Source organism: Hydra vulgaris, chromosome 12 (genome assembly GCF_038396675.1).
Source record: "Hydra vulgaris chromosome 12, alternate assembly HydraT2T_AEP".
NCBI classification, from domain to species: domain Eukaryota; kingdom Metazoa; phylum Cnidaria; class Hydrozoa; order Anthoathecata; family Hydridae; genus Hydra; species Hydra vulgaris.
In genome coordinates, this window is record NC_088931.1 from 69,862,753 (window position 1) to 69,887,500 (window position 24,748).

Here is a 24,748-nt window from a genome sequence, read left to right on the forward strand (position 1 = left end):
ATGTAGACACATGCAACAAAAATACAGATTGAATGCGATTCTAATTTTTCATGGTTGGTTAATTTAAATTGTTTTCTAAGCATCCAGATCTTTAAAGTGTACAATGTTATTAACATCCATCTGCAATATTGCATGGCCCAAGGAAGCATAAATGAAACTCTTCAAGCATGTGTGTCTCCAAGAAAAATAATAAGCTAAAATCACATACAATTACTACAGCCTTTCTCTCTTTAAATATGCTAAATGCTTTTCCAGAGTTTCAGTCTTTCAGTCAATCCACTTTTCATGATGTTTTTTCAATTTTAATATAGCACAAATTCTGTTTGCATAGGAATGCGAGCTTTATTCAAAAAAGCTGCTAATATTCACACATTTGTTGCACTTTTATGAATAGATTTTCATAGTCTTGTGGTGGTGGGTGGTGAGAGAAAACACTTTAAACCTATTTATTTGAAGGAAGTTTACTTTCAGTTTTTTTTTTTTTTTTTAAACATCTTCGCTTCCAACAAGACTGCAGGCAGCCACTAATTAAAGTTGGAAGTTACTGAAAGAAAAAAGATGAAGATTGTAGAGCAAGATGATGATTGACAGACAACTGAAAGGATTGCAAATTATATGAATCAGGAAAGCAAGATGAAGGAAGCGAATTCCAAAGAGCTGAGGTTTGAGAAAAAAAACTAGAAGAATAAGCGTTTTTGGAGCACTTAGGAACAGTCACAGAAAAAGGATGACACTTAATTGAATGACGAGTAACACGAGAATGAATTTTAGTAGATGGCACAAGAGATGCTAGCTCTTTAGAGCAGTGCCCATTATAGTAATTGTAGAAAAGAGAAAGAGAAGCAACATTACGAAGATGTGACAATGGTTGGAGGTTGGCTACAAGTTATCATAACTTTTAAGAAATTTATTAACCAAATAAAAAATTTACTTCAAATTTTTATTGAACATTCAACCATTTGATTCTTTCTAAATTTTATTCTGTAATATAAAAAATTTGAATGTTAGAAGTATAAATATTATATTAAAGATGTCTGCCAAGTAAAAATAGTAAACAAGTCTGCAGTCTGCACAAAAAAAAAAGCTCTGAGCCACATCTAAAAATATAGTAATTGAGATTCATAAATACTAGTTACCAGCTAGTAGTAAAAGCTATGAAACTTTGTTATGCTACTTCTAAATATTGTCCAAATGAATTCAGAATTATTTTTATGTTTCTTGGAACAAAATACTAAGCGGAAATAATTATGATATCACACTAAATATATATACACATTATATATACATACATATATATATATGTATATATACATATATATACATATATATATATACATATATATACATATATATATATACATATATATATATATATATATATATATATATATATATATATATATATATGAATATATATAAATATATATATATATATATATATATATATATATATATATATACATATATATATATACATATATATATATACATATATATATATATATTTATATATATATATTTATATATATATATATGCATATATGTAAATATTTATATATATGTATATATATATAAATATATACACACCTAAAAACAATATTAAACTAACATAGTGATAAATGCATAGTATATACTAAATGTGCAATCAGTAAATAGTTATTAATATACATTGGGTGCAAAAAGTATCTAACACAAAGGAAAAACTTTACTTAATTAAAGACCATTCAACAAAATAATGTAAATAAACACTATTCTAATGTAATTTTAAATGGGAAATACAAATATCATATCAAAACAACAATATCATTAAATGTTGACTTGATAATTGCAATTTGGTAAAAGTTAAGGTTCAAAAAGTATCCAACACATCGTAAAAAAAGAATTTCATTCACCAATAATTTGTCATCTGTTATGTTTGAGGGAATATTCTAGAATCAGAAAACGTTGGAACATTCTAGAATGCAAAAGAACGTCATAGAATCTTTCTAACTGCAGTAATTCATTACCTGACATCTTCATTGAAAGGTGGCCTAAATTTTATGCTCTTCAACAATGCCTAAAACTGCAGAATTGTCTGAATCAACTAGAAAAACAATTATTCAGCTGCACAGAGATGGTTTGGAATATAGAAAAATTTTATCTGTGTTAAATATCCCAATTTCGACAGTTGGTGATACTGTTCGGAGGTGGAAATCCTTCCATCCATCAACTAGTCTGTCTTGTTCAGGGCGTCCTACAAAAATATCTGACCATACAGCTAGGAATTTAGCTCGAAAAGTACAGAAAAATTCTCAACTGACTCGCTCTGAACTGCAAAAGGACTTGCAATCATCTGGGACAAATGTTTGCAAGAATACAATTAGGACAGTTCTTCGAAAGAGAGGATTCCATTCACATAAAGAAACGCCGGAACTTTGCTGAAGAGCACTTGAATAAACCTTTAAGCTTTTGGGATAAAATATTATGGTCAGATGAGACTAAAATAGAGTTGTTTGGTCGGAACTGTGTCAGTTGTGCTTGGAGACAGAAGAACTCTACATTTCACCGGAAGAATACTGTCCCAACAGTGAAGTTTGGAGGTGGCAGCATAATGTTTTGGGGTTGTTTCTCTTCTGCAGGCCCTGGGGAATTAGAAATGATAGAAGGAAGGATGAACTCCGAAATGTATCGGGGCATTCTTGAGAGATGTCTCGTGAAGTCAGTCGAAAAATTGAACCTTCCTCAAGGTTGGATATTCCAACAAGACAATGACCCTAAGCACACGGCTAGGACAACTTGTGCATGGTTTCAGGAGAGGGAAATTGACTTATTGGAATGGCCAAGCCAATCACCTGACCTCAATCCAATTGAAAATCTGTGATGGGAATTGAAATTGAGGGTACAGGAGAGAGATCCAAGAAATCTTATCCAATTGAAAGAAATATGCGAGGAAGAGTGGGCTAAAATTCCTATTAGCATATGTGCTAATCTTGTGAAAAGTATTCCAATCGTTTAGAAGCAGTTTTGGCTGCTAAAGGTCACATGACGAAGTATTGAGTAAATTTTTAACAATGTGTTGGCTACTTTTTGAACCTTAACTTTTACAAAATTGCAATTATCAAGTCAACATTTAATGATATTGTTGTTTTGATATGATACTTGTATTTCCCATGTAAAATTACATTAGAATAGTGTTTGTTTATGTTATTTTGTTAATGGTCTTTAATCATATAAAATTTTTTCTTTGTGTCAGATACTTTTTGCACCCACTGTATCTCCAACTAATAAAAAAAAGTAAAATACTTAATCAAGAATACTATCAGAAGCACTACAAAAACTGGTATGGCAGCCAATGCAAAAAGATATGAGTAATTTGAAGCTTTTTTTTTTCTAACTAGAGGAGACGAAATAATGGTAGAAGCTATAAATAAAAAAATATGTTTATAAATGTTAAAACTTTCTCAAAACAATTGGATGTTTTGTTTACAATTGAATTTTTTCCTTAGAATTTAATATGTAGTTTGTATTCAAATTGTTTTAATAAAAACTATTTTTATAAATTTAATATAAATGTTTAAAAATAACATTTGCATTTTGTAAAAAACTAAGCAAGCCTATTTTATATTAAAATCAGTTTAATGAATGTTAAATTAATATCATCATAAAAAAAACTTTGATATAGGAAAACTATTTCTCTACAACTAACGAAACAAGTACACTGTTTCTTTTTTTATTAATTTAGTTTTATCAAAGGAATACAAAAAATATGCCAAAAAATGTTGTAAAAACTTGGTTCTACATTTTATCAAATTAACTGTTAATAATTATTATATCAAAGTATATAAACTACTCAAAAAAAAAAAGACCAGTATCAGTTGCCAAAAAAAAAAAAAGATACCAATGTGGAATAATGACCGGCAAGAAAGAAATGGTGATGTCATTGTCAGAATTTGCAAGAAAAATCTTAAAAAAACTTATTTTGCCATAACCTGGCTTCATTGCTTGTCCTCAAATTGGAAAAATTAGAAATAATAGGTTGATAGAAGAAGTTTAATATTGAAACAATTGAATAATGAAATTTCTATATAAATACATTTCTGTTTAATTTATAAATATATAATATATAAATTCTGTTCAATTTATAAATATATAATTTATAAATATATTAATAGCTTAAAAACTAAGAGAGTAATAGCAATTTATAATTTCCATGAAATTTTATATAATTTTATTATTTATCTTTATTATCAAATTTTATATAATTTCATTATTAAATTTATGCCATTATTATTTCACAGAAGTATTGGATAGCCCTATGATTACAGAAAAACAGCAAAAAGATTAAAATTTGTTTAGAGAATTGTATCAGAAACACTTTCAAAATGACAGCGGACATCTAACATCATAATAGATCTGGAATTTTGAAAAATAAAAATGGAGCACAAAAATAATCTTACATTTTTTTAAATAAGGGCCAATACAAAATAAAATTGTGAACTTACCAACACATTAAATAAAAACCATAAAAAACAACTTTAAATACATTTAGAAACATTTTACTTTGAAAAAACAATGGTGTTAATGCAGTTGGATGGACAAATAATCAATCAAGGTCCGTATAAGATCCTAAAGCAAGAAGTAAATACCATTCAGAGAAGAGTTCCAACCAAAATTTGCAACAAACAATTCAATGCAAAAAGATATACAATATTTTAAATACTATTTTATATGCTTATTTTTATTGCGCTGATTGTCTAACTAAGTTTTGATTGTTTGAACTACTCTAATGAATTTGTTATGGTATGGTAACATCCATCAAAGAAATTTGAATCTTTGATCTGAAATATGTTGCAACTTACTGTTAACTTTAATAATGATAAATATATACAAATTCAAAAATTTCAGCATCAGATTAACAATAGAAAGTAAAGTTAAAAAAATCTCTCAAAATCTCAACAACGAAAAAGCTGACATTTTATTAACATTTAAATGTGTGTACTGTGTAATGTATAAGAAGTAGAAAGTAAAGTTCAAAAAACCTCTCAAAATCTCAACAATGAAAAAGCTGACATTTTAACAACCTTATAATGCGTATAAGTGTAATGTATAAGAAATTAACAGAAAGCATCAGAAGTATAGATTTAGCAAACCTCAAACAACAAACTTATTTATTTTCACAATCTTTTAGCAATAGTATTTTATCGACAATCTTTTCTTTTTGCTTATCTTTAAGGTTTTTATCATACAGAAAAGCCTGACTTCTAAGTGAGGTATCACATATGATTGCTGAATATTTTTAGAACACCTTTAGCAATATTTAAATCTATAGCTTTATGCTCTAATATGAATTGATAAGAATCAAATCATGGGGAGGAGCCACTACAAACACACTTGGTAACAAAATACAACAAGCTAAACAATTATTTGTAACTTAGTTATTGTGCAGCAAAAAATGTGTCTTTGGGGAGCTGGCTGAATTTCCTGTTCAGCAGTACAAGCTTTACAGAGCACAACAAACTTGACATCCAAACTGAAATGTACAAATCTGGTCAAGTAAACTCAAAGAACACAACTTTTTTGGGGGTAGTCAATCCTTTTCTAAGTATGTTGGAAGAAAATTAATAAAATCTAACTATATAAAATCTCATACTAATTCACTTAACATTAAAAAACAAGGAATAAAATAGTATTTAACAATATTTAATAATTCACTAAAAAAAATCAGTGGATAGCGGAAAGTGGTTGCAATTAACTTTATCAGCGGATAGTGGAAAGAGGTTTAGATTAATTTTATACCTAAGCTTTTGCAAGTCAGTATTGAGCTTTATTGAGACAATATGCTGTTAATTAAATGTATTTATATATATATATATGTTCTATCAATTTGTTCAATTATTTATATGTTCTATCAATTATATGTTCTGTCAATTATATGTTCTATCAATTATATGTTCTGTCAATTATATGTTCTGTCAATTAAATGACTCTTTTTTCAATCTGTTACTCATTACAAATTAGCTGATTGTAATTTGGTAGATACTAAAATTAGATGCATACTTTTTTTCATTGTTAATGTAGTCTATCAATCTAAAAAAAATATGTTCAAATGTAACTCAATATAGTTTCATAATTCAAAATTGTTTCTAAATATCTAACTTCATTTAATACATAGCCAGCCAACAACTGCAATAACAACAAATGTTAGAACACCAACAGGTACATAAATGAACTTTATTGTTTATATGCAGTGATTTTATTCCTTTTATCTTTAATTACTGTACCTTTTTTTTCTCCTATTTTTTACTTAGTATGGGATACTCCATACCAAAGATGAAATGTTTAGATAAATGTTTTCTATAAATACCTATTTAAATAGATAAATGTTTTTTTATAAATACATATTTAAATATATATTTAGTTAATAGTACTTTGTTTTGTTAATTGTAAACAAATCTTAATAAAAATATACTTTTCTTCTTTTTTTTCAAATTTTTTTTATAAAACATAGTATCAATGTAATTATTTTCAGCTTTAACTTTAAATTTACATTGTTTTGGTAGCAACTATTTGGTTTTATGTAATTTTTCTAATATTTTAGTGTCTTTGTGCCAATATTAATCAAAATAAAAATGTAAAAAAAAAAAGTTTGAATTTTTTTCAGTAATTTTGTATTAATTTTATATTTTATATATGAAGATGTTTGGAACATCTACAAATAATTATTATTATCATATTTAGCCATATATGTTCTATGGATATAAATATAAATACAAATTCAATAATGAACAAATTTATATTTATAGTATACATTATTAATCTGGTTAATCATTGTAAAGTAATATTGTAAATATACATTGCTCTGTCTGCTGAACATTTATAAGAAATAATAATTTTAAAATTACCATTAAACTCAGGAAACCATGGACTAGTAATTATTCGGCCCTAAAATATAGTTAATAAAAAATACAGCATTTATGAACAAATAAAAGGAAAAAAAAATTACGCACTTACAAACACACACACTAACATTACCCCTGAAATTTTTGGTCAGTACTCTCACAATTAATAATATAATATGTTTTAAACATAATAATTTATTAAATGATGAATATAATCTGAACAAAGAAAAAAAAAATAATAATAATAAAAAAAGTAAAATTTATTTTGCTGTGATAAATGTTCTTCTTATGTATAGATAAAGACCATCCAGGTAACGTAAGAAAAATTTAAAATTTTAAAAAGAGACAAATAAATAGACTTTTTATAAAAATCAGTAAACAAAACTATTTTTAATTTTTATTGCCACATCAACTAAGTGTATGAGTTGGAGCAGCAATTGTTTCTTCAATTAATCTATGTTTTTTCTTCTTTTTCTAAAAAATTAAAGCCAGCTTTTCCTAATTTTTTTTCCTGATAGTACTAACTGGTTTTTATGAAAAATATTATTTTCACTTATTATTAGCTGAACCTTTGGTAAACTTTATCAAGTATTCCAACAGTAAAATCAATTTTCTAAAAAAATGTTTTGATTATTTCTCTACATTATAAAAAACAAATTAATTTGATATTATTAATTTATTGAACTAACATTCCGATATAATTGTTTATATTAAAACCATTTTTAGTTTTATTAATATTGCTACATTTTCTTACCCATAAAAGATGATCTCATCATGGTCACAACTATAACCCTCTACTTGACCAGGCTTTTATAAGGCCAAAAATAAATGTTCATTAGTCAAATTAAAAACCAGAATATAAATCTTTAATATAAAAAAATAAAGTTTCAACTAGGTACACACACCATCTGAATACTTAATTTCTTAAAAAGCAATAAGTTTATGACTTTTCAAAGTATACGCAAAATATACCAAACCTTTTATTTTATTTTATTTTTAAGCCCACAAGTCTCAAAAGTATTTATCCATATTAAAGAACAGTTGTGACAATTTCAACAACTACACCATTGGAATTAGATATTGAATTCGAATTAAAAATTAAATAACTTTCTGATAATTCTGACCATCAAACAGCAAGAAAAGGAAAAAAGTAGAGAAAAGCCAAAAATCTTTTCAATCTTTAAACTTATCTACCAGAAAAAAACTAAATTTTTAGCAATTATATCTTGGTATCACTTTATGTAAGTTGTTTTACTTAAAAAAATAAATGTTTATTCAAATGTTTACTCATATTTGTAACATTATAAGATCAATTGTAAAGAAAAGACTACAGTAACAGCAGGGTGGTGTAATGATATGAGTACTCCATTTCATTTAACTTGTTTATCCTCTTTTATGAAAAAACTAGAAGTACACAGTTTCATTCAGAGCCTCATAACTTAAAACCTGTATCTATGAACTCAATAGATTATGCATGTAATTATGTATCTGTAAATAAAAAAAATATTTATATGATAAAAATACTTTTAATTTTAAAAAATTGAGTATTAAAACATTTTGGAAAAACAGGTTATAAAATATCTGATAATCGTTTTGTTGACAGAATTTGTAATTGCTTTGTAAATTTATGATAACAACTCTACTATAAATATTGCTTTTCAGTAAGAAAAGTTAGATGTTTCAGTAAGAAAAGTTAAATGTTTCAGTAAGAAAAGTTAGATGTTTCAGTAAGAAAAGTTAGATGTTTCAGTAAGAAAAGTTAAATGTTTCAGTAAGAAAAGTTAGATGTTTCAGTAAGAAAAGTTAGATGTTTCAATAAGAAAAGTTAGATTTTTCAGTACGAAAAGTTAAATGTTTCAGTAAGAAAAGTAAGATGTTTCAGTAAGAAAAGTTAGATGTTTCAATAAGAAAAGTTAGATGTTTCAATAAGAAAAGTTAGACGTTTCAGTAAGAAAAGTTAGATGTTTCAATAAGAAAAGTTAGATTTTTCAGCAAGAAAAGTTAAATGTTTCAGTAAGAAAAGTTAAATGTTTCAGTAAGAAAAGTTAAATGTTTCAGTAAGAAAAGTTAGATGTTTCAGTAAGAAAAGTTAGATGTTTCAGTAAGAAAAGTTAGATGTTTCAATAAGAAAAGTTAGATGTTTCAGTAAGAAAAGTTAGATGTTTCAATAAGAAAAGTTAGATGTTTCAGTAAGAAAAGTTAGATGTTTCAGTAAGAAAAGTTAGATTTTTCAGTAAGAAAAGTTAGATGTTTCAATAAGAAAAGTTAGATGTTTCAGTAAGAAAAGTTAGATGTTTCAGTAAGAAAAGTTAGATGTTTCAATAAGAAAAGTTAGATGTTTCAGTAAGAAAAGTTAGATGTTTCAGTAAGAAAAGTTAGATGTTTCAATAAGAAAAGTTAGATGTTTCAGTAAGAAAAGTTAGATGTTTCAATAAGAAAAGTTAGATGTTTCAGTAAGAAAAGTTAGATGTTTCAGTAAGAAAAGTTAGATTTTTCAGTAAGAAAAGTTAGATGTTTCAGTAAGAAAAGTTAGATGTTTCAGTAAGAAAAGTTAGATGTTTCAATAAGAAAAATTAGATGTTTCAGTAAGAAAAGTTAGATGTTTCAGTAAGAAAAGTTAGATGTTTCAGTAAGAAAAGTTAGATGTTTCAGTAAGAAAAGTTAGATGTTTCAGTAAGAAAAGTTAGATGTTTCAATAAGAAAAGTTAGATTTTTCAGTAAGAAAAGTTAGATTTATAAGCATATATAAAATCAGTAATCCAACAATGTATGTTGTATGTTCCTTTAATATAATCAAAAATATGTTTTATTGTCTCCTAGGACTCACTTTTAAATCAAATATATAATACACTTTGACAAGAACATTGGACTAAAAGTCATCCAAGCACTAGTGGACCAGCAATACAACAATGCCATCAAGTTTAAAATCCTAAAAAGTGTCCAAATATTACCTTAGTGTCTAAGGGCAGGTCAGCGCCTTTAGAAGAACGATTGTTCTTGAATTTAGAGTTTTTGTTTTTCTTTATTTGTCTCTATTATCACCTTATTATCACTTGCACAGTAATGTGATAAAAAACAGGTCAAAATATTTTTTAATTTATTTCACCACATTCCAACAACTCAATTTATACAACATTTCAATTTTTGGATTCTATTGTAAAGTGATTAAATTGCTTACTTGATTGCTTGAGGTTCAATGTTTACAAAACCAAAAATAAAAGGATTTCTAAACCCATTTTTAATTTTATTTCTTTTAGAATAATTAAAAAAACTATTTAACCAATAATATGTAAAAAAACTTTTGATTCAACTGTAACCTGCTCCATGTTTGATAATTACTTTGTTTATAACCACAAATAAGGCTCCTCGACTGTAGTGGCCTTCTCAGAGGTGAATTAACCAAATAAAAAAAAAAGTGCCTTATTCCACAGTAAAGTTTTATCAAAGAAGCATGAACTATTTTTCAAGACAGCATTTTCAGAATCAACAAAACTTATTTGCAACATAGAAGTTCCGAAAATAAAAATTTTACTTAACCAATCTTAAGTAAGTTGAAATTTTTTTAAAGGTTCTCATTTTTTTAGTTTTTTGTTGTCATTTTTTTTTCAATTTTTTATAATATTTGTTTAATGATTTATGCAAAAATATATTTAACCTTAACATTTTTCTTTGCATGTTTATTTAAAAATACTTTTGTGTTATAGTATGTAATCATTTTTAAATCAACTAGAATTTTTGAACAACCTTGTTTTTCAAGGTTCCTGTTTCAATGATAAAAGATACATATATATACATATCATATATATATATATATATAAAACTTTATATAACTATTTATATAAAGTTTTTTTTAAAAGATATTTTGATTTTGTTTAACTTATAATTATGTTATAATGATTTTATTACATTCTTTAAAATTTTCAATGAAAATAATGTAACTTAAATTTTAATAAATATTATAATATCATATATATTACTACACCTTTTTAAGACGTAATTGAGAACTTGAAAGTTGTAATTAAGAAAAGTAAGATGTAATTGAGAAATACAACATGTAATTTAGAAGCCGCAATATGTAATTAAGAAACACAACATGTAATTAAGAAATTTTAAAATGTAATTGAGAAACCGAACATGTAAATAAGAAATCGCAATATGTAATTTGGAAAACAAAAGTTGTAATTAAGAAATCATAATATGTAAATGAGAATACATTTTTTGTAATTGCGAATTCACAATGTAAGCTTAAAGGTCATTATAAAAACCTTTCTTGGACATGCATTTTAATAAGTTAATAATATCAAGTTTAGCATTTGTATGCATCAGCAATACAGTAATACAGTAATGGAATAGAAAGATCGTTGAGTTATTTGTTGATACACTATGAACAGAAAGCCTGTTATTAAATTGAGTCCGTGCAAGCATTTATTTCACCAAATTTGTTTACACCCACTTCTGGAACAACCAGAACCACCTTGTCCAATTTGTAGACACGAAATACATACAACTAAACAAGTTGAAAGGAAACATTATGCTTTATCTTCATCAAATGATAAAAGAAGGGTTATTGAATGTGCTGAGTGAAATGACAATTGGGTGACTCTGGCGCAAACTTTAGGTGTCAAATATAAGACAACATACAGATGGGTTTTCAGCGGTAATTTAAATTTAATTGGAAGAGGTGTACCGCCAAAACAAATGCCTTTTTTTTTTTATTGATATTATATTATTATTTATTGAAAACCAACCCATATGGTCACCTTTACCAAAATAGGACCCAACCTAAAATTACTAGGTAAACTAAGGCGACAAAATTAAAAATACAAAAAATTTCTGACAATCTATATTATAAACTTTTCTCAATTACAACTTTTATCTTCTCAATTACATCTTACGATTTCTTATTTACAACATTCATGTTCTAAATGACATCTTACGTTTCTTAATTACAACTTTCATCTTCTCAATTACATCTTAAGTTTTTAATTACAACTTTCAAGTTCTCAATTACATCTTAAAAAGGTGTAGAAGTATTTGCATTTAAACGAAACTAATCATAAATTATAGTTTTAAAATAATCATAATTTTCTAGTCATGAAAAAATGTTTAATTAATATAAGAATGTATAACTGTTATACATTCTTATATTATTTGTGTGAAAATGTTGTTTAATTAATACACAAATGTATAACTATCATACATTTTTTTATTATGCGATAGTGTTGTTTATTTAATACAAAATGTATAACTGTTATTCATTCTTGTATTAATTGTGTGATAATGTTGTTTAACTAATACAAAAATGTATAACTGTTATGGTATAATAATGTTTAGATTTTAAATGATTATTATCTAAAAAATAAAAATAAAGATAACATAACATATTATGCTGTTAGCTTGATTTTAATATAAACCCAATATAGCACTACTGGATCATAATATAAAAGCATTTTGCTGTTAACTATATTTAAATTAAAACATTTTGTTGATTTATAACTAATTATTATTATAACATTATAACTAATGCTGTTATTTAAATAAATATCAAAATATAATGTAAAAAATAACAACATAATAACATCATCACAATAAAAAAATAACACTATTAATGCTTATATAGTGTCCCATATTCTGTTATTTTAATATGTTGATAAATCCAACCCACTTCTCTTACAGTATGAATGCCCTATATATATATATATATATATATATATATATATATATATATATATATATATATATATATATATATATATATATATATATATATATATATAAAAATATATATATTTTATTAAAAAAATATTTAAATATCACTAAGTACCATAATAACAATAATTAAAAATTACATCATCAAGAATATTTCTTTGAAAAAAGGTGTATGTTTGACCAGCAATCAGTTCACCATTGAAATAGTGATCAATATAAGTTTGATTATTATGAAACATCTTGGAACCATTGTTTGAAAATACTTCTTTGTTGCCTAAAAAAATTATTAGGTTATCTATGCCACTTCAGATTTATCAAATGACGTTAAAAATCATAAAAATATATTTTATAAGACATAATACTTCAAAAATTCAAAAAAATTATAAATTTCATGTTGTACTACATGAAGTTATGTAATAATACATATACTCTTGCAAAACTAAGTTACTATTTTATGTATTTTATATATTTTTATATTTTTTCAAAAAAGCAATTTTAATAGCAGGAAGCTCAAAACCTCAAAAGTTAAATAAAAAAAAAAAAAAAAGTGATTTATTTTATTACTTTTGCTTTAGTGGTTTTGGGGTAGATAATGCTTGTTGAGAATAGGAGTAGAAAATATTTTTAAGAAAAAAGAAATCTTTTTTTTATATTTTGTGTATTTTTATTCTATATATAAAGTAAGATATTGAAAATCCAATGATGGATGGATGATGGATACAATATAAATATGTGCAATACATAAATAATGATTATGATGAATGAGCAAACACAACATGTCTGTAAAAATTTTGTTTTTAAAGAGCTTTGAAGTATGAACAAAACATATTTGAAGTTTTGAAGTTTTTTATTTTGGAAAAACCAAAAAAAATTTTAATGACTAATAGGGGGATTTTATTGTTTGTTTTTTTTTTTTGTTAAAAAAACAATAAAAAAAATTTGATGCTGAGGTAGCCTAAGAATTTCACTTACTAATATGAGTTTCCATGCAAAATTTTATGTGTGCTGGATGCTTGTAACAGCTACAAGTAATAATCCATTTTTAAATAGATTTAGTGATTTTATCTATTAACATGTAATAACAGATATTTCATAACTACAACTACAATATTTCATAATAAGATATTTCGTGAATGACAAACCTTGCAATGCTAAGACAGGAGAATATTGTTTGCTTCAAAATATTGTAAATATTTGGGCCTCTGTGGTTTTAAAAACTATGCTGTTTGTGAAGTAGGCATACAAGTTACCAGGAATTTAAAAGAAATATGAAGCTGTTTGCATTGAGAAAACACTTCTGTTTGTTTCATGTCTAATGAAACAAAATATATCTCAAAAACAACAATAAATGGGAAATAAATGAAACTGTTGTGTCTGTACACGCAGCAATGATATTTTTTGATATTTCAAAATATTCTACCTGAGTCTGGAGTAAAATAGCCATATCACCGCAGGAAAAGTTCAGAGAAGTCAATAATTGTTTGATGAAAACTCAAAACTTGTAACTGATACTGCTAGTCTATTAACAAGAACTCTCTTCCTCTCATTCTTTATGGGTACAGATTTTGCTTAAGTCAGCTAAAAGATTTTTTTTTGATTTTTCATTTTTCTTCAGAGAGTGTTATTAATATCATATAAACAAGTTAGTTTCCAAGGCTAACTTTATTGTTGCCTAATACTTTTCTCCTTCATTTTTGAAATCCAGCAATGCTGAACATACATTTGTAAATGACCTTGGAGAATACGAAGCACATTGAAATCATTTAAAAAGATTATGATATTGGTAGTGTTTTACTAAAAACTCTTAACAAACATACATAAATTTTTCCCCAAAGTGTGTTACTATAGAATTGGATGTTCCTGATGTTAAAAAGCTACTTACATTCCCGATACCAAAAATAAAAGATTTATGGTTAGAGGCTCCTGGGAAGATATCATACAAGTCTAAAAAAAATTGAAAACTTAATCACAGAGGAAATCTGGCTTCTATTTATTTCTAGCATTACATTGAGTGCTGTAAAAAAAGTGGTATCAGACTTAGTAACACCTCTAGGTACTTGCATCTTATAAAAACTTTTGTATCTTTGTATCAGGATTAAATGCCACTAATGATTGTGCAGATAGAAATACCAGTTTTATCCAAGAGCCTTGATACATTTCACAATGAAGATCAATGTCAAAATATATTGCTGACTGTATGAGAGCAAAGAAAGCTTGTCTCCAAAAACATGTCACAGACTGAACTCATTTTAAACAAATGCAGAGATGTTAATAATTGTAATCAAGTGACTACTTTTTTCTTTAATAAAGAATAACAAACAGTTGAAATAAAGTTGAAAATGTTCCATTTTACTGAAAATTTACCTTTTCTTTAAAACTCATAAACCAACCATGTTGTGTGGTTGGTTTGGTGGTCCATGTTGAAATCCTAAATTTTTGGTCAATTTGGCATGGAACAACCCAAAATTTAATAAAACCTCCACCCATCCTTTAAAGTCTAACATTTAAAAAAAAATTTCTCAAACTTTTAAATCTTTAAAAAGAAAAAAAAAAAAAGAGAAATAATTACAACAAAAATTTTTCATTAAAATTTTAGAACTTAAAATTCAAGAAAAAAAAAAATTAACCAAAATGATTCCTTAAACCAGGATTGCCACTCACATACTCAAAAAATGTTATTTTTCATTTTTTTTTTTTTAATATAAAAAAGAAGAACTTACCTAATACAAATTTTCTGTATTTTTCATACATGGAAGCATTAAATGAAGCAGCAATGTAAGGTTCATTATAATCTGCAGTTGTATAATCTTTAAAATGTTTATAAGTAGATGTGGCATTTTTAATAATTGTATTTATGTTAATTTTCATTGCAACAACTTCGTAAATCCTTCAAAATAAAAATTGTATAAAACTTTGTATAACAATTATTATATTATTTACAAAAATTGTATAACAAATTATATGAATAAAGCTTTGAAAACAACGCTTACATTGTATTTGAAGGTCCTTTTGCCAACTCAATGATATGTCCATGAATTCGATCCCATTGCATAGTATTTAAAGGTAAGGTTTTGCGATCTAAAGTACCTCTTTATTAAAACTATATTTTCTTATAAATTAAATAGAGTAATATCTTCCCATATCATGATTTTAATAAAATTTTCAGCTTTAAAACTTCATAACTCCAAAACCATAAGAGATTTAATTTCAGACTTTTGGGTGAAAAATTTTAACTTAATTATTATTTAATTTCTATTAACCATATTTAAGTAAAACTATTTTTAAACTTTATTTTAAAATTTTTGTAAGTTCAAGTAAGTTTGTTCACTTAGCATGATATAGCACCATCTAGCGCGAATAAATCTTACCTACCATGATCAGAGAATCTTATATTTTAATTTTATTTATTTAAATTAAGAAAAAAGGCATAACTTTAATAGGGGAAACCGGGGAGACTTCAGACACGAGGAGAGAATGGATACTTGAAAATCTCCTACCCTGTTAACATTAGAACAATGATGTCTATGGCTGATATGTTGGTAGACATATTCTCTTAGCTTTAAAATAGTTAGGTGACATTTTCCTGCTAAAAAACAAATTTTGGAGTGAAAAAACAATTTTTTGGTTCTTTGATGTAAAATTTTCAATTCCAATTGAATCAGATCCTAGTAATGAACCTAATTTTTTTTCTTCGAACAAACGGTTACCTGCTGACAATTGGGAATGTAAGTATTTGTGATCTATAAATTAGTTTGTAAAATTCTCTTGATTACAATTCTCTTGATTTTTAAATTCACCTATTCATTACAATTTCATTACAATCATTAAAAAGACATCAGATTAAATTGTCCAATGCCTTTTTAATGATTGCTAAATAACAATTCTCAATAGATAATTATTTAAGTTTTGTAAATTTCTATTTACACAATCAATAAGGATTGCAACACCATAATTCCCTTGTAGATTAATTCCGCACAAAGGAATTCTAGAGTGAATGTATATAAAAGCTGCATCTTTATTGATTCACATTATACCCACAATAAATTCATCCTTATCTTAAAGTGGCTCCATGGAAATCAAACACTAATAATCAAGGACAACATATGGGTAGAATAAGATTCTACAGGGAAAACCCTCACAAAAAGCAATCCTTTATGAATTATAGTTAGATGAATCAATAGACCTACAAACTTTAACAATAATACATAAAACCTGAGTACTTATAGCCTTAATGACGATGGATTTAATGACAGTAATGCTGATAATTTTGATGTCCCATGATGTGTCATTTTAAGGACATGATATATTTTAAGTGCAATTTAGATGAATACCAACTGCAATAATTTATAAGTGAAAAACAAACAAACTCGTAAAAAAAAAAAGCCGATAATTTTAAACAAATCCGACTGATTGTTAGTGGCAAACCGAACAACTTTTTATTTATTGGTATTTAATCTATGCAAACAAAGAGTTCGTAAATAATGGCAAAATATGAAGCGTCTATTGGTTTCGCAGGAGATATATCCATATAACAATAAAGACATTTTGAAGTGTTTTTTTGACATAAATTATGAACCTAATTACAAATTAATACATTTGTGTTGGTAGATTTATAAAAATATGCTACTTTTAAAAACAGTTGGAATGAATTATGTAATATATATTTCATTTTGCACTGTGCTAACAACAAAAAGTATTTATCTTAATACATTACTGGAGCCATAATAGCTATTTATATCGACTTAGTGTTCAAAGATATAATTGTTTTTATAACAATAAGTTAAATATAACTTAGGTTACTTTTATATAATTGTTATAAAAATAATAAAAGAAACCAAATGTCAATTAAAATTTACTTACTGATATAAAAATTTCAGTTCGAACCTTGTCAAACCAACGCGACGAAATGTCAATTAAAGTTTACTACTGATATAAAAACAAAACCAGTTTGAAAATGAAAGTAATTTGTTTATAAAGTTAACTGCTCTGTTTTTTAATTGTTTACACATTCTGAATGGAATAAATTATTTTTTCAAGATGGCCGAATAAGTCCCAAGTATTTCAAAAAATGATACTTAATATGAAAACAGTTTTTTGAATGGGGCTAAAAGTTATGATTATTTATGCAAAAACGACTTTGGTAGAAAAATCAACACTACTATAGTTTATCTGAATCTAACATGATATTATTGTTAAACATACTCATTTAGGAGTGGTATTGAAAATAATAACTTTAATTTTCATAAAAAAATGGTTTTTCATGGATAATTTTCCCAAATAATGTCTGACTATAAATGTCAAGTTACATTCATTGAAAACAAACACCAATACATGCTTTTATGAAAAAATCAAATATATTGACTTATCTATAGCCAAGCCCCAAGGTACTTTTTTGCTGAAAACTACATCTTTTCTAAATAAAACTACGCTTGACAATTTGATATAGTCGCATTACTTTTACCAGATTATAATAGTGGTTAAAATAATCTCTCCATACATACCAAATATGTCATACTTTTTGATGAAAAACTTAAATATAATGTAATTGAAAAAACTTATACTTTTGTTTGAAAAAACCTGTACTATGCCTTAGTTGCATTGAGTAATCATTGCAGTTTGACAAAAAAATATATTTCTTTGAAAAAATGTTATTAAACTAGCTCAATTAAAGTATCCACGGTCACCCCTACATAAAGGAAACAGTGAATTATAATTCTAAAAAAATATCAATCAATTGTTTTGTTTCAGTCAGAACAGACTCTTTTTAATTATTTTTTTTTACACAATTAATTTTATTTTCTTCTGCAGGAACTTGTTTTTATTTAGATTTTTCTTGTTTTCCTTTTTCCTAAAACTTTTTTTTCAGAAGCTTTTTAAGTTAAATTTAAATATATTGTTCTTTTTATATTTGGATTTTCATTAGGCATTTGAATCTCTAACTGTTTGGATAAAGTTACAATGCTTAATCATTCCAACTTGTTTCATTTTTTTTTTTGTGATTGGTTATTTTGACCATATAAGAACATTCTGTAATGGAGTTGAATCTGTAGATTTACTTTTAATGGATTCATCAATTATTTTGTTACTTTCAAACTTTCTAACATTAATAAATATATTTTCCATTTGTGTTAATTTCTAAATACGAATCTTTATTAATTTCATCATTTGATACATTATTGTTGGCTTCTATGAAATTACTGGTTTGTTTTGTGCTACCATTGAATTCATGTCTTTTTAAAAAATTAAAAAACTCTTTAAACTCAGTTTTTTCCTCCCCATTTTTTGTTTCCAGATTTTTCAAACTCTTCCAATACTTCAGGCACAACATTGTTTTTAAATATGTTCTCAAAGTTGTTATTGCTGCATTTATTTTATTATTATTAATCTTAGAATTTAATTTAATAAAATGAATTACTTTTAGAATCAACATTGTTTGCATTAAATGGAAATATTCCTGTCAACATAAATCTGTTTATAATATTTTTTTTCATATTTGGATCCATAAAAAATTATTCAACAACTTTGGTATATTTTCTCTGAGAATTTCATTAAAATCATTACCCAATTTAAATTGACAAAAATATTCCAAGCAATGTTCATCCATGAAAATATATATTGGCAATTATGTATAACTAAATTTCAAATATGATTGTTACAAATTTTTAAAGTACTCATAAAAGCAGTTGCCAATCATTTGCTGTTATTGCTTTTACTGAGACACCAACCTGGTGGTGCAAAAGCAGCAATATTTTCTAGCATTCAAGCAATCTTATGTTATGTTAAAGATGGAGCAAATTCAGTACCTGAATTTATGCAAAATAGAGTTGTAACATTTTTTTATTACTGTTGTGACATTCTTTATAAACAAATCTTTCTTTAACGCAAACTATAAATTTTTAGTCATTAAAAAATTAATTTTTTTCACTGTAAAAAAAGTCATATTATAGGGGGAAAAAAAAAAAAAAATCATTTATGGATAGAAAGCATCTCAAAACTTTAAAATGAAATCTTTTTAATAATATATTATTACTAAAATAAATAATATTTGTTAATAAAATTTAATTTAATAATATATTATTATTGAAATAAAATTATAATTGACTAAATTTAGCTAAAACCACGGTTGGGGCTTTCTCACAATAAAATACATAACCCTAGATTGATTATTCAGGAAATGCCCTTACCTATAGTTAACATTATGGCATCACCATAATATGTTAAGTTGCTAAAAAAATTATCCTAAAAATAAATAGAAAAAAATAATTCATTAAATTAATTTTTTCACGTAAAACAAGTCAGAAATCACAAACTTAAAACTTTAAACAAAAGCATTTAAAACACATAGAACAATAAATTCAAAAACTTAATACACAAAAAAATATAACAAAAACCTTCACCTTGATAACAGCACGAATATAAAGAAACACTTTTCTAGTAGTAGGTACTTTTGCATTTAAATCATTTACTGTTTCAAAACCTTCATAAAATTTTAAAGACCTGGAAAAAGAGTTGTTTGAAGGAAATGTTGCAGCTAAAAAATATGGAAGGTCTAGTGATTCAGCAGTTGATTGATCTTTCAAAGTTAAAGTTTCCATATTCAGTGAGGAGATGTTCTCATAAGCAATAATAATCTCAAAAAAACTAAAAAAAGTTATAAGAATTTATTTTTTTAAGCACAATACTTTTTTAACTCTTACAATAATATATAAAATGTAATATATAAAACTAAACATCTTAATATACACTGTCCTCCAAAGCAAAAAATAGTTTTTCTACTTTAATTACTAATTAGAGCAACTTTTTTTAATTATGTTTTAAATGGTTAATATCATATATAAGAAAAAAGATTTGAACATAATAAGACTACTTGAAAATGAATAAACGTGTTTTTTTGCTTAAACTGGTATTTTAATGCAAATTTATGGTCTTCCAACTTTTTTATAACTACTCTAAAAAAATACTATCAGTCATAATAACTAATAGTTAATTTTTAGGATCATGGAGCATCTTCTCAGCATGGACTCTATGAGTTTATTAATTTTTTCTTGTGTAATCTCATTCCACGTGGTTTCAATTTTATTACTTTAATTTGATTTATTTCAAACCATTCTTTAACAAGTTTAGAGGTGTGTTTGGGGTCATTGTCTTGTTGAAATGTCCATAAAAAAGGCATATTATTATCAGTATGATGAACCACTTTTTCCTTGAGAATATCACGGTAAATATTTGACTTACAATTGACTTGGTAATGGAGTATTTTGTTGTAATTTCTTTTTGTTTGACTCCTTACTTATAATCTTTTACAATACATTCTCAAAAAGCAAAATCATAAAATCCAAAACAGCATAAACACGCGACCTCAAATTAATATTATAATGATTGCAACACTCAATTTTCCTCTCTGGACAAAAATTAATAGTTAGTCTATTCTCATTGGATAAGTATTAATAATTTTAGCACTAAAATTCCCCTGGATGTTATTTTCACAAGAAGGAATTCTTGCGCGGATGATTTTTCGAGAGTTTTTTAAAGTAACTTAAAAAAGTTGCTAATGTTTTGGAAGTCACATTAATATACCAAAAGAGGCAAAAAAACGCATTCAGGCTTCGGCAGGAATGGCAGGCTATAACCCGCACCTGCCTCCACACCTGTGCAAATGAGTTTACACGGGCAAAATAAAGCCGAGCAAAATAAAATTCTTTGGGTAAAAATAAAGTTAAATATTTTAATGTTTTTATTTAGTTATTCTTTTAAAAACTTCTCAAATGATGAAACTTTGTAAAAGTGTTTGTGTTGTTTTTATAAAAATCAAAAAAGTTATTTCAAACAGCTACAACTGTTCTGTATTATTCTGTGTTATGTTAAAAGATAAATAGTTAGTATGTTAAAAAAGTTTTTTTGGAAATTTGTAAACTTATACAATAAGAACTGTTAAATAATAAAGACAATTTTTTTTTTGTATAATCACACATTTTGCATAATTGATTGATAAACTAGTTTGTTATACTTTAAAGTTGTTTTAATTTATATAATATGCTAATATATAACTTGTTATTAAAAATCGAATATCTCATTTATAATCAACTGACTGCTAATGGATTTATAATCATTTTATAATCATTTATAAAATATTTATAATCATTGATTTATAATCATTCTCATTTATAATCAACTGGACTGCTAATAGTGTTAATTGAGTGTATGATATAAAGTTATCAAGTTATTCATATGCTTATCTGGGTCGAACTCATCAGTGGAAAGAGCCTTTAGTCTTCTAACAACCCTAATGTCAGACCAAAGATTCAGAATCAACCACAAAACACTTAACGCTATCTTGGCCATTAAAATCAATGATACATATTTTAGTGATAATAATAGGTATATAGTAATTGAATGGGTTACTGATATATTTTTACAAAAATAGCTATTTTCGATCCTATAATTCAACCTGCTACAATAGTAAATGACGAAAAAGAAGACATTGATTACGATAGTTTAAGCAGTGAAAGTGAATGGGAAACATCCGAATCGAATAAAAATGAAGAAACTGCATTAGATTTTGAAATTGAAGATATTTTAGGCTAATTTATTTAAAATGAAAATTTATAAATAATTTATAACTATATGTATTCCTTTTGTATGATAAAAATAATGCTAAATGATTTCTTCATATTTTATTTTCGTTTTTATACCTTTGCAGTATTTAATACATTTAAATATATTTTACAGCAATAATCTTGATATATAAAATAATACTGCATTCATTACCCTTCTATTAGTTCTATTCATAAAAAAATGTAAAAAAGATTTATTTTTTTTTAAATTGATATAAGACTTTTTTTTATACACACCTATATTATATAAGAAGAATATATTTAAGAATTATATATATCAGAATCTTAAAAAATCTATTTGTACTAAGTCTCTTAGAAATTAACAATTAGATCAAATTTTAACTTACATATCACATCAACATAACATATATTTTCTCTTATTTTTTGAAAAGAATATAAAATCAATTACCAGTTCATAAAAGAGTTTGATAGTAAATTGAACCAAAACGATATATAATAAATAATAGAACTCTTTGGTTCAAGGTTTATTTAAAAAAAGGTTTCAATATAATTGTCATTATATCTTTATAGCTTAGAGATATCATAGTTAAATTTAAAAAATTTAATTTACAAAGCAAAAGAAAAATGAATTAACTAAAGAAGGGCTATAAAAAAATAAGTCAGTATATTAATACTTAAATAACTTAATACTTAATACTTAATTAATACTTTAATACTTGCAAAATTTTTTAAGCAAATATCAAGATGGTTGAATAAAGAAACGTAATGGTTGCAAAAGTTGTTTTTCTGCTATTTTTTGCGTTGCTTGCAAATTATTGGTTTGACTATTTTTGGAATAAATCAACAAAAATCTGATTACGCAACTGATAAAACTGGAGAATAAAAGAATAAAGTCTGAATGAAAATTGAGAAACAAAACCAAAACAAAAACATAATAACAAAAACTCACTAAGTAGAGCGCACATTAATAACTCTGAACGAAAGATAAAATCTTCGAAAAACTATAATTTCAACTTTACACGCATCCAACTATTTAAATGTTATCAAAGTCTTTTTAAATAATTTGTCACTCTCCTACTTGATAATAAAGCGATTGTAGAAACTTTTATATACAATGACATTTTCATTTGCAAAGAAGAAGAGAAATAAATGAACTTTTATAATATAATTAAGATCATTTGTTTTTATAAAAGAATTATATGATGTATAACAGTTTTTTTATATACTGTTGATTTATTAGAATGATTGATTATATTTTAACATTTGAATAAATTTTTATTTATTATTTAATTAATTACTAAACTATTAAATAAAAATTAAATATAAAGAATTATTTAAAAAAAAATGTTAAGTTTTTTTTTTTTGCAAGTTGTTTTTCTGTCTTTTTATTGCTAAAAATATGGCATGAAACATCAACAAAATAAAATTTCAGAATAAAAAAAAATTTATCAAAACATAATAATTTAAATTTTTCAAAAAAGCCTGTGCAAGACTATCTAGGCGGGCGGCCCGCATAGCCTGCGAAGAAGGGATTAGATGGGTTATTTATAGCCCATGCACTCATTTACTCCTGCCGAAGCCTGTGCATTTATTCATTTTCAAGTAGTCTTATTAGTCTTACAAATCTTTTTCTTATATGTAATATTACCATTTCTTTCATTTAAGACATAATCAGGGGACAGGGGTGGGGTGGGTGCTTACCGCCGCCCAAATTATGTTTCTAGAATAGCTCCTGGTTTTTACTAATACCAATAAAAAAATTTTCCAATAGACTGGGATTAGGCTATGTTACAGTGGCTTCATATGCAACATTTTTTAATAGACATTGGTTATTTTATGGGCATGCGGTTTTCTCAATGCAGTTTGTTTCATTACCAATAAATTTGTTGCAAACTCACTGGTAAACTAGTTGGTTGTATGAATTAATATATGATAGAATATTCAGCATTCAACTGTAACTAAGTTTTATTGTATTTCTGTTTAAAAATGTTATGGAGCTTATAATGTAATAGAAAATGTCACTTGAGTTTAGGAAAAGGCATCCCTTTTTGGTTTCAACATTTTTGCTGAACAGAGGAAATGAAAATAAAATTTTATTTAAATGTTTGAGTAAAAAACTTCTTAATTTTTCCCATTTTAAAACTGTTTGGGTTTTAAACAGGGCTGAGCGATTATCTCTATATAGTCCGAAATCAAACCTTTTTTTTTTAAGCATATGAGACGGTAGTTAGACAAGTCAGATTACTCTCCAGAATTTTTGAAAATAGGGATAACAGATACAGCTTGCTAGCAGGCTGAAAAATAAAATTCTGATAAACACTTGTTAAATAGTTTTGAAAGTATAGATGACAGTTCTGAACAACACTTCTGCAAGATTAAAACAGGTATGTTATCTGGACCACAAGCTTTAGAAGAGTCTAAGCAGAAAATCACTTTAGATACAGAAGCTGGAGTGATATAAATGTCAAACATGAATCAACCTGTTTGTCAGCTATATAAGGTAGGATGTGATTAGTGGAATAGAAAGATGAGATTGATAAAAAGTTCTTACAATTCTTAAGTCAAAGCAAACAATTTAGCTTTGAC

At 25.7% G+C, this 24,748-nt stretch overlaps 1 protein-coding gene across 1 annotated transcript in view; it reads right to left on the reverse strand.

Annotated features, from left to right (window-relative positions):
• LOC136088969 (receptor-type tyrosine-protein phosphatase alpha-like) overlaps window positions 1–24,748 on the reverse strand; it is a 107,205-nt gene that overhangs the window by 13,486 nt on the left and 68,971 nt on the right. Inside the window, exons 8-14 of the mRNA XM_065814260.1 lie at window positions 19,985–20,228; window positions 19,772–19,826; window positions 15,578–15,665; window positions 15,308–15,474; window positions 12,728–12,861; window positions 6,882–6,921; window positions 3,283–3,400 (exon numbers count right to left, since the gene is read on the reverse strand). Of these exons, the coding sequence (XP_065670332.1) occupies window positions 3,283–3,400; window positions 6,882–6,921; window positions 12,728–12,861; window positions 15,308–15,474; window positions 15,578–15,665; window positions 19,772–19,826; window positions 19,985–20,228 (846 nt within the window). The remainder of the gene's footprint in view (window positions 1–3,282; window positions 3,401–6,881; window positions 6,922–12,727; window positions 12,862–15,307; window positions 15,475–15,577; window positions 15,666–19,771; window positions 19,827–19,984; window positions 20,229–24,748) is intronic.